The sequence below is a fragment of the Rhinichthys klamathensis genome, unplaced genomic scaffold (assembly GCF_029890125.1).
Source record: "Rhinichthys klamathensis goyatoka isolate OS25496 unplaced genomic scaffold, OSU_Roscu_1.1 h1tg000557l_1, whole genome shotgun sequence".
Taxonomy (NCBI): domain Eukaryota; kingdom Metazoa; phylum Chordata; class Actinopteri; order Cypriniformes; family Leuciscidae; genus Rhinichthys; species Rhinichthys klamathensis.
Genome location: NW_026607025.1, coordinates 2,525,001 through 2,537,117, shown reverse-complemented (window position 1 = coordinate 2,537,117; position 12,117 = coordinate 2,525,001). Strand labels below are relative to the sequence as shown.

The window sequence follows — 12,117 nt, the reverse complement described above, 5'->3', positions numbered from 1 at the left end:
ATCATCCATCCATCTGCCCTTCCTTCCATCCATCCATCATCCATCTGTCCTTCCAGCCACATATTCATCCATCCATCCATCAATCTTTCCATCCCTCGAGCCACATATTCATCCATTTATCCATCCATCCATTCATACTACCAGCCACATATTCATCCATCCATCCGTCTATCATTCCTTCCATCCATCCGTCCGTCCGTCCTTCCAGACACATATTCATCCATCCATCCTTTTTATATTTTAAAAAATAATTTGTTTTTATATATCCATCAGTCCATCTATCAATTATCTATGTGTCCACTTTTTCATCTATTTTGTTTATATATGAATAAATAAATATCCACCTATTTATCTGTTTCTTTATATTCTTTACTTTTTATAAATAGTTGTTATTAAACAAAGTAAATAAATAAATGTTTATATATTATTTTATATATTATTATTATTTGTATTTTGTATATTTTTTGTGTTTATATATGTATATATTTTATTAGTTTGTTGGTGTGCTTGATTATTTCCATCCATCCAATTCCAATTTATTTATTTATCTATCTGTTAATTCAACCAACTATCTATTTATCTGTCCATCCATCCATCCATTTATCTGTTCATTCATCCATCCATCTATTAATCTGTTCATTCATCCATCCATCCATCTGTAACACAGTCTCTCTCTCGCTCTCTCTCTCTCTCAGATTAAGTTTGGCAATGGCGAGTGGATGGTCGGCTCTGTTCGGTACGAGAGGAGGTATACTCTCCCGTTGCCCATCATCATCCCGGCGGTGGTCGTTCCCATGCTGCTGATTATCGCCATCTCCGTCGTCTGCTACAGGTTACAAAGGAGAACTGCTCTTCCCACAATGCCCTTGAGGTATGAACGTTTCATGTAATGAATTCATGAATTCATCTGATCATCTCTGTGTAGGAGGAAGAGCCAGCAGGCAGAACGAGAGTACGAGAAAGTGAAGCATCAGCTGGAGAATCTGGAAGAGAGTGTTCGTGACCGCTGCAAAAAAGAGTTCACAGGTCACACATGCACGCATTATCCCGTTACCATGGCAGCAGGGGTGTTTTTAGCATGCCAACAGATGATTTAAACTAGAAAACAGCAACAGGAATATTATGTCTGTCATTGAAGATATGTAGAAGATATCTGTCTCCATGTGTATGGCTTCTGTAACATCTTTGAATTGCAAACTGTTTAGTGACTAAAGCACGCTAAAAATATCAGAACGTAAATAAAAAAAAAAAACCTAAAGCTAGTTGACCTCACTAATTAACTAGTTCGTTGTTGGATGACCATATTCCTAGTACGCTATTTAGAGAGTAGCTGATTTATTTATTTATTAAATAATTTATTGTTTATCTGAACTATTTTTTAATCAGTTAATCAATTATTTATTCATCCACCTATTTATTTATTTAATTAATCTATTGATGTCTATTATCCTATCTATTGTTTATCTATTGTTTTACATTTATTTATTTTTCAATTAATCCATTATCGATTCATCCACCTATTTTTTTATTTATCAGTTGTTTATCTGGCCATTCACATTAATTAATTATTATTATTTTTATTTATCTATCAACTGTTTATCTATTCATCCACCTATTTATTCATTTATCAATTAATCTGTTATTTATCTATCCATCCGCTTTATTTATTTATTTATTTTGGTCAATTGTTTATCTGGCCATTCCCATTTATTTATTTATTTATTTATTTATTTATTTATATTGATGTTATATATCTTTCAACCGTTTATCTATAAATCAACTTATTTGTTTATTTAATTTGTCTATCAATTGTATCAATCAACTATCTATCCTTTCATCTATTCATTTATTTTTATATTTATATATTTATCAACTGTTTACCTATCATTTCGGCAATTTATTTATTTATCCATAAATGGTATTTGCAACGCTGCCTCAAATTTTGGCCAGAATGAGTAATACTTTCAGATTGTGGTGTGATTCTGACACACAAATTAAAATAAATTAATTCTGAGTTTAGAACTGATTGAATAAGTTGACCTGGATTTAAAGTGTCGATTTTGAAGCTATCCTGACGTAGACCATGTCATTTCCTGTGCAGATCTGATGATCGAAATGGAGGACCACACTAACGACATAAGCGAGGGCCGGATCCCGTTCCTGGACTACAAGACCTACACGGACCGCGTCTTCTTCCTGCCCTCTAAAGATGGAGCCAATGACGTCATGATCACGGGCAAACTGGATATCCCAGAATCCCGCAGGGCTACGGTCACCCAGGCGCTGAACCAGTTCTCCAACCTGCTCAACAGCAAAACCTTCCTCATCAATGTACGAAACACAAACACACTGTAATTATGATGCATTTCTAGACATCTACAGCTCTTCACCTGCTCGTTTTAAACAGTTAATAGCGGGAAAGGTCAGTAAATTAATATTTGACGATAATTGTCGAGGGGTTTCTCAGACAAACACATGTATCAGTGATGGAGCCCTATAGACATCCAGCAGACATTCGCTCAATTATACCGAATGACACTGAAAGAGCCCCAGAGGACTCAATCAGCTCCTGCGCTCTCATTAAGGTCTTTTATATTCATAGCCCAAACACAATTAAACTTTTACATCTAATGACACACATGAATACACGTAAACAACCACACCGTCAGTGTTTTAAGACTGGCCTGTAATTATGTTCCCAGTGTTTATATGGTTACCCACGACACACAAAAGTCAAACATAACCAGACATCATTAAACATAATAATCATTAGAGTATAACAAGACGCTCGGTTAAGATGTGAATCTGAATGCTCCACAGTTTTAATCATACAGGAGAGTCGATTTTATTTAATTAGTGCTTGTAAACCATAATTTGTGTGTGTGTAGTTTATCAGAACGCTGGAGGGCCGTCCGGATTTCAACGCCAGGGCCAAAGTGTATTTCGCGTCTCTGCTGACCGTAGCGCTTCACGGTAAACTGGAGTATTACACAGACATCATGAGGACGCTTCTGCTGGGGCTCATGGAGGATTACGTTCACAGCAAGAATCCTAAACTGCTGCTCCGCAGGTGAGACGACGTCTGACCCAAGATATGTCTTATTGCTTAAAAATGGCAAGAATTTTTCAAATCCGCAATCTGATTGGCTGGCTTTATGCAACTTCTGGGAGTCCGGATGAAAGTGTTTTAAATTAGGTGGCCACTAAATATCACACAAAACATGCCATGTTAGTCAAAAGTCTGTCTCTGCAAGAATAAACACAAACCTCACGGTCCCAAAGACACATGCGCAACACTCACCAGCGCCATGTTCACATGCTTGTTTGATTGTCATAGTTGGGTGCTGATGCTAATTATCGTTGTTTGTTATTGACTCAAATGAGTGTACAAGTGTTCATTAAAGCAGTAAGCCACTCGAGGCCGTGGGTTATCGTGATCTTACCACAGTTAAGGAGTGTTGTTGAAGCAGAAACCACTTAAAATCTCTGTAATGTATGTCCTCAAGTGGCTTGTTGCTTTCATTAAAAGGCAGCAACCGCAACATAATAAAAACACATAAGTGTTCAATAAATAACTATGGTAATTCTTCATAGTAATCATAATACAATTATTCTGTCATGTAATCTAGTTCATTCGCCTGACTGAAGGCTGTTCAGCAAATCGCTGTGTTATTAAAGTGTTTAACTGACAGATCCGATTGAAAAACAGCTTCAAATGTGACTCGTTCAAGTTTTCAGAGCCAGAACTGTCAGTTTTATAATAAATAATGTGTGTGTGTGTGTGTGTGTGTGTGTGTGTGTGTGTGTGTGTGTGTGTGTGTGTGTGTGTGTGTGTGTGTGTGTGTGTGTGTGTGTGTGTGTGTGTGTGTGTGTGTGTGTGTGTGTGTGTTTTCGCAGGTCTGAGACTGTGGTGGAAAGGATGCTGAGTAACTGGATGTCCATCTGTCTCTATCAGTACCTAAAGGTAAAATATCAAACAGGACGCACATTCGTAAAGACTCGCTCATATTTCATTTCACAATACATCAGGATTTTATGGAAGCTTGTTTCCACCACAGAATAAAAAAAGTAAAAAAGGTAATTACGACTTTATATCTCACAATTCTGACTTTTTTTCTTGTAATTGCAAGTTTATATATTGCCATTCTGACTTTATAAATCGCTATTGTGAGTTTATATCTCACAATTCTAAAAAAAGAGAATCAGAATTGTGAAATAAAATCAAAATTGCATAAAAGTCCTGAATTGTGACATTTGCGAAAAAAGTCACAATTGTGAGATATAAACTCAAAATAGCAAAAAAAAAAGTCCCAAATTGTGAGATAGAACTTCACAATTGCGGGAAAAAAAATCTGAATTTTGAGATATAAACTCCCAATAGTGAGAAAATCAATTGAGATATAAACTCGCAACTGCGAAAAAGTCAGAATTGTGAGATATAAACTCGCAATTGCGGGAAAAAGTTAAAAATGTGAGATAGGAACTCGCAATTGTGTGAAAAAAAGTCAAGATTGTCAGATATAAACTTGCAATTGCGAGGAAAAAGTCAGAATTGTGAGATATACTCGCAATTACGAAAAGAAAGTCAGAATTGTGAGATATAAACTCGCAATTGCGGGAAAAAGTAAAAAATGTGAGATATGAACTCGCAATTGCGTGAAAAAAAGTCAAGATTGTCAGATATAAACTTGCAATTGCGAGGAAAAAGTCAGAATTGTGAGATATAAACTCGCAATAACGAAAAAAAACCGATATGTGAGATATAAACTCGCAATTGCGTGAAAAAAAGTCAAGATTTTTAGATATAAACTTGCAATTGCGAGGAAAAAGTCAGAATTGTGAGATATACTCGCAATTACGAAAAGAAAGTCAGAATTGTGAGATATAAACTCGCAATTGCGGGAAAAAGTAAAAAATGTGAGATATGAACTCGCAATTGCGTGAAAAAAAATCAGATATGTGAGATATAAACTCGCAATTGCGTGAAAAAAAGTCAAGATTTTTAGATATAAACTTTCAATTGCGAGGAAAAAGTCAGAATTGTGAGATATACTCGCAATTACGGAAAAAAAAGTCAGAATTGTGAGATATAATCTCACAATTGTGGGGAAAAATTATTGCAAAATAAAATCTGAATTATTTTACAGGTTGTATTACTTAAACGGTTTGGCTTGGATGTGTCCTGCTCACGGGATGTTTCAGTAAAGCTTTGATATGCATGAGTGTGATGATGAATAATGATAATGAAGCAGCTTCTGTTCTTCATCTGCATGAATCAGCACTTCAGTCAGTGACACACTTGAACTGTAAATTCTTCAAAGCCACAGCTGATTTCCAGGCCGAGTTAGGATAAGGCGGTGTTAGGATAAAGTGCTTGTGTTTGTTCAGGACTCGGCCGGAGAACCGCTGTACAAACTCTTCAGGGCCATAAAGCACCAGATTGAAAAGGGGCCGGTGGACGCACAGGTTAAGAAAGCCAAATACACACTGAACGACACGGGCCTTCTCGGAGATGATGTGGAGTACATCGTGCTGGTGTGTGTTTTAGTCTTTTAGTGTTTAAGTGTTTACATTCTTCCCTGAACAGTGTTGTTATGGTTAACTGAAGCTAATATGGCTAATACGCATGGCTCTGGATGAGTTGTTTGCTCTTTGACCCCAGAATCTACAGGTGCTGGTTCAGGGCGAGGGGCCTGACATCACCCCGGTAAAGGTGTTGAACTGTGACACCATCTCTCAGGTGAAGGAGAAGATCATCGAGCAGGTTTACAAAAACCTGCCGCACTCTCAGAGACCCAAAGTCGACAGCGTCACCCTGGGTGAGCGAGTGAGCGTGTGATCTCACACACAGGTTCAGCATGACACTATCTTTATCGTCGTGTGTTCTGGCGTCTTCCACAGAATGGCGGCCCGGCTCCACGGGACAGACCCTGTCGGATCTAGACGTGACGTCACAGAAGGAGGGCCGGTGGAGACGCATCAACACGTTGGCGCATTATAACGTGAGCGCGCCCATGATGCTGTGTTTTATTTGACATGTTCCTAAATGTGATGATGTGCTTGTTAATGATGATGTTAAGGTTCGTTCAATATAAAATCATCATGAATAATCTGGTCATCTGAATAAGAAAACCTCTGAAACTGCATTTCTCAAGCCCCTTATAAAAATGTGTATTCTTTTTTTTTTAAATGATATAAATGTGATTTTTTTTTTTTTTTTTTTTGAAGCAATCTGAATCAGTATATTTTACAAAAATATATATAGTGTGCCACTTACAAATAAAATAAAGGAATCAGTTACCAATTTATTAATTAAATACGACAAATTATTTCAAAAGAAAAATAAATTATAAATTACTTTTTCAAATTGTTTCAAATTATTTAATTTGTGTTTAAAATTTACTTATTTATTTGTCTGTTTAAAAGTGATTTATTTGTATTTTTTTAATGAAAATAATTTTGACTGAATATACAACCAAAATGTATTTACTATGTATTTTCTTAATTTATGTAAATATATTGTGAACACATACTGTTATATATGTATATATTATATTATATTATATTGATATGCTGCATTATATTTATAATATAGTATTTATTTATATATTATGCATATATTTATATAAAATAAATATGGAAAATATATATGTATATTTTACATATTTTATAAATGTTTATACGAAAATTTGTAATCAATTTATATAATTTTTTCAATCAATTAATTATAATAAATAAAATATTTTAAAGCATCTACAGTATGATGATTTAAAATGCATACTAGGTTTTAGACAAAGCAAATGCGTAAAATTTTTGTTAATTTGGTGAATTTTTAGACTTGAGTTTTGTTGTTTCTAAAAGTGACGCCGCTTCCTTTTGTGTGTGCACGTGTGTGTGTTTTAGGTACGTGATAACGCAACAGTGGTCCTCTCCAGGGTTCAGCACACACAACAGTCGTACGACCAGAATCACGATAACCATGAAGAGAGTGAGTTGATGTCTACTTTCTAACTTCCTCTGACATCTCTGAAGTACACGCTCAGATGGGTTCGTCACTTATACACTCTCTTCACCCAAACTCCCAGGAAACGCCCTGCTGGATGATGATAAAGTGTTTCACCTGGTGCGACCGGCTGACGAGCTGGATGAGATGAAGTCTAAGAGAGGCAGTATAAAGGATAAATCCATGACCAAAGCCATCACTGAGATATATCTCACCCGACTGCTCTCCGTCAAGGTACTGAGCGCTTCCTGCTACTGAAGGATCTGCTGTCTGTTCATTCTACTTTAAAATAGCAAGAAAAATGACATTTAACTTCAGGAAATAATGTAGGGCGAGACTTGATTTTATCCATTGGGATCTGACTGGATTGTGAAATGTAGGCTATGATATTATTGAGTAATTTTTTATCCCACCTACGTGGCTTTAGTATACTTCGATAGAAAATAGGTTTCTGGTCTCATTTTTTGGTAAAAAATATTAACAATTTTTTTTAAACAATTAATAAAATGTATAGAAAATGTACTTTAAAATCAACTCCGCATGGAGGACTGAGTGTGCCACTTAAAAATAAAATGAAGCAATCAATTACAAATGTTTTAATTAAATAAGACCAATTATTTCAAAAGAAAAATGTAAATAAATTACTTTTCAAATCGTTTAATTTGTGTTTAAACTTTACTTATTTTGTCAGTTTAAAAGTGATTTATTTATGTTTTTAATTAATATGTTGCTAATTGATTTAATTTATTTTGTATTTTTAATGATTATAGTCCTCCATATCGCATGAGATATCAAGAATTTGTTTATTATTACGTTTATTATTCTTACATCAAAATTTTAAGATTTTTGCTTACAACAAGAAAAACTTGTAAAGAAACATTACGAAAAATAACTTGATTCAAAATATTCTCTGACAAGTTTATCTTGTATTATACATATTTTCAATGGAAAACAATGAAAAAAGCCATCTATTGATTTTTGCAGTGAAGATAATGAAAACCGTTCATAATCAGTTTTGATTTAATGTTTGTGATGAACAGTCCAATTCTACAGCAGTATTTAATGTGGGACACGTGCCATACAATTATTATAACCTCCATAAACCTCCAGGAACTATTCTGAGTGCTCGCATGTTCTCTTAACTCATCTAATTCTGTGTGATTGGTTCGTCGCGTGTCCTTGTGTCGGAGGCCGTTGGTCGTAAATTGGGCGATTAGAGAGGCTAATTACTTCACGCGTCTTTCACCTTGTACAGAAGTAATTCAGCGGCACGTAAAGCTGTCAGTGCCGACAGGAACAAACCGCAGTGGAGATGAGAAACTTCACCCGTCAGGCCGATCAAAGCGTGGAAACAGTCATGTGTGGCTGTCAGTGATTCACACTGATGTGCCAATAAATGAGACGTTTCTCTGCTTTTTTCTTTTTTTTTAAAGATCTCTGTTATGTTTCAGGGCTCAGGTTGGATACATTTTCAAATGTTTTCTAACCTCAAATAATTTACTTAAAAATGCCTTAACATTTCTAAAAACATTTTTAATGTATACAGAATATCTTACATAAATTATGTTTTTATTTAATTTTAATAATTAAGTGCATATAATATTAAAGAGGGCATATAATATAAAATATATTTTTTGAGAGTAGCATAATTGCAGTAATCTTCAAACTCTTTGTTTAATTAAAAATATTTAAAATTGTACTGATTATTTGAATTCATTTAATTTTGCATTTATATGACATGGAAACACCAAATATACAAAATGTATATCTCTGGAGGTTTATACATATATACAAAGTACACTGAACAAAATTATAAACGCAACAGTTTTGTTTTTGCCCCCATTTTTCATGAGCTGAACTCAAAGATCTAAGACTTTTTCTCAAAAGGCCTATTTCTCTCAAATATTGTTCACAAATCTGTCTAACTCTGTGTTAAAAACTGCACATTTCAGAGTGGCCTTTTATTTTGGCCAGCCTAAGGCACACCTGTGCAATAATCATGCTGTCTAATCAGCATCTTGATATGCCACACCTGTGAGGTGGATGGCTTATCTCGGGAAAGGAGAAGTGCTCACTAACACAGATTTAGACAGATTTGTGAACAATATTTGAGAGAAATAGGCCTTTAGTGTACATAGAAAAAGTCTTAGATCTTTGAGTTCAGCTCATGAAAAATGGGGGCAAAAACAAAAGTGTTGCGTTTATAATTTTGTTCAGTGTACATAAAAAGTACTTAAATTTAAAATGTCAAAAACTTTCTGGAATAATTATAAAACAATAAAAAATTAAATTAAGAAAAAATAAGAAAGTTCGTACATATGTTCAATCTTTTACAAGGTTCACGGCATCAAATTTAGATCTTGACTTTTTAGAGAGCCACGGGCAATTTCAGTGAAATCTGTCAGTTAGTAGAAACTTTTTATGCTTGATCCTCTAAAAAATCACACTTCCAGCACTTATTTCTAATCACTGAACTATAATTAGCTTGTTTTTGTGCCTGCGTGTGTTTTCAGGGAACGCTGCAGCAGTTCGTGGATGATTTCTTTCGCAGTGTGCTCTGTTCTGGCTCCACCGTCCCGCCGGCGGTTAAATACTTTTTTGACTTCCTGGATGAGCAAGCCCTGAGACACGAGAACGTAGACGAGGAAACCATACACATCTGGAAGACCAACAGGTGGGAAAGTGTGTGTGTGTGTGTGTGTGTTTGCGTTGTGCTAGTCACAGCGGGCGTCTCTGCTCTCTGATTGCCGCTTCTCTCTGGAGACGCGCGGCATATGCTAATGTCAGCGGCGCGTTCATTTATTCCGCCTGATGTGCTGCTGCGGATGCGGCGTGATTGACAGCTGCCGCCGAGATGTGAATAAATATGACGAGTAATATCATCACTCCAGCAGCTTCACCAGCGATTCTATTAAATATAAAACCGCTCACAGCCAAACAACACCTTAATTACGTCCCTGGTTAATTTAATTGTTCGGTTATTATACACCTTTTGTTTTTTTTCCCTCTGCTATTCTCCACAGAGATACAACTAGCCAATATATATTCCAAAATCAGTCATCTGAATGAGTTTTTTTTTTTTTAACCGACTCTCAGGAAACAAAAGCCAGAGCTGTTTAATAACCTGTTTGAAATTCCAAAGCCGTCTGTCCGCGTTCATGCTCCGACGGCGCGAGTATTGAGGGGCGGATTGAGTGAATTATTTGCTCTGTACTGAGTTTATGCTCCAATTGCAGGAAAGACTCACTATCAAATGGATTAAATACATAATTAGCAGTGTTTGCTAAGGAGAGCATCACTGTTTCTCATGCTGAGGGTATGAGATTTAAAATAAACCCCTGACCGTGATTAATAAACATGTTCGACATGAATGATTTCACGGTTCGTACAGTTTGTTCAAGAGAGGTGCGCTGTTACTTTAGTGGTAGTGGTAGCCTGGTGGATGATAAAATGGTGAAAAGATCCCATGCGTTTACATTGAATGAGGGATCTAAGCCCTAGCAACGCACTAAAAACACTCTAAACACCTTTGCAACTACTTAGCAGCACTTTATCATTGACTCAGAACACCCTAGCAACTGCATAACAACGCACTACTAAGCAACCCCCTACTAGCACCAATCAACAACTCAAAACAACTGCATAGTGACACCTAGGTGGATCATCCAAATATATAGATATTGTATTTGTATATGTCTGAATAGTTGGCAAAATACTTTATTTAAATATATTTAAGATTTTAAAGCATATTTGATTTACGGTCTTTTTGGCCTAGCAAACTTTGTAGTTTTTTTTCACATGCTTTTGCAACAGGACGCGGCATGCGCTGCGCTGCGCTATGAAACCCATTCATTTCAATGGCTTGCGTCGTGCGAGGACGTTTTGAAAGCGCAAGCGGATCTAGCTAGACCGGAAACAAAACAATAGGCACGCCTCACACACTTGTTTGGGCTTGCGAGCCGGCCAAATAGTAGGTTAACGTTACGTTTTGAGTGGATGACGAGCGCGAGACGCCGAAATGGATGCCAATAAGATTCTGAATGGAAAGTTTACTTTTAAAAAGGTGCCAAATGGTTCCATTGACAAGACCAAAGAGATCTGTGTGTTTTGTCGTTGTGAACTGAGCTATCATCATCGCAGCACGTCCAGTCTGAAATACCACTTGATGGCTAAGCACACACACACACACACAGCTGATGCGAATTCTCCGCCCCCTCGTCAATATCAGGACCTCGTCAGTATTTCTTTCACCCTTTTATTGATGGACAGTGTTATATTGTGTGAGAGATTATTTGCTCCAAGTGATAATGTTAGTGTGAAATTGAACACAGTATATGCCAATGTTGTTTTCAATAAAAAAAACATTTGCACAAAGCAAGCCGATCCAGTTCCCCATGTTGATAAGAGCATTAAAATGAGAAAAAAGAATGGGACAAAAAGAAATCAAGAGACATTTAGAATAGATAAAAATGTGCGATTAATCGCGAGTTAACTATGACATTAATGCGATTAATCGCGATTAAATATTTTAATCGTTTGACAGCACTAATATATATATATATAATAACTTATTTAATACATATAAATATTCACTTGACTTTACAATTTATATTAGTCCTGTCAAGTCAATTAATCGCAGTCAATTAAAAGTTCATAAATATATAGTGTGTATGTATATATATATGCACATATATACATGCATACATACACTATATATTTACAAACTTTTCTGCGATTAATCGATTTGACAGCACTAATATACATAGTATGTGTGTGTGTGTGTGTGTGTGTGTGTGTGTGTGTGTGTATGTATATGTATATATCTGTCTGTATATATATATCAAGTCAAGTCAAACTTTATTGTCATTCTTCTGTATACATGTGTACAGCTGAAGGAAATTTCGTTTCATACGGACCGAGGTGCATAACCAATGCAAGAATAAACAACAACAGTATATAAAATTTAAACCCATTTAATACATATAAATATTGACTTAACTAACCCTAACCCATATATATATATATATATATATATATATATACACACACACACACATTATATATTTACAAACTTTTATGCGATTAATCGTGATTAATCAATTTGACAGCACTAA

General features: G+C 35.6%; 1 protein-coding gene across 1 annotated transcript in view; it reads left to right on the top strand.

The window, feature by feature from the left end:
• The window catches only part of plxnb2b (plexin b2b), a 55,114-nt gene that overhangs the window by 39,135 nt on the left and 3,862 nt on the right, over window positions 1–12,117 (top strand). The window contains exons 20-30 of the mRNA XM_056239217.1: window positions 696–832; window positions 926–1,026; window positions 2,102–2,331; window positions 2,889–3,070; window positions 3,898–3,964; window positions 5,389–5,535; window positions 5,663–5,819; window positions 5,902–6,002; window positions 6,904–6,988; window positions 7,086–7,237; window positions 9,517–9,677. Coding sequence (XP_056095192.1) covers window positions 696–832; window positions 926–1,026; window positions 2,102–2,331; window positions 2,889–3,070; window positions 3,898–3,964; window positions 5,389–5,535; window positions 5,663–5,819; window positions 5,902–6,002; window positions 6,904–6,988; window positions 7,086–7,237; window positions 9,517–9,677 — 1,520 coding nt within the window. The remainder of the gene's footprint in view (window positions 1–695; window positions 833–925; window positions 1,027–2,101; window positions 2,332–2,888; window positions 3,071–3,897; window positions 3,965–5,388; window positions 5,536–5,662; window positions 5,820–5,901; window positions 6,003–6,903; window positions 6,989–7,085; window positions 7,238–9,516; window positions 9,678–12,117) is intronic.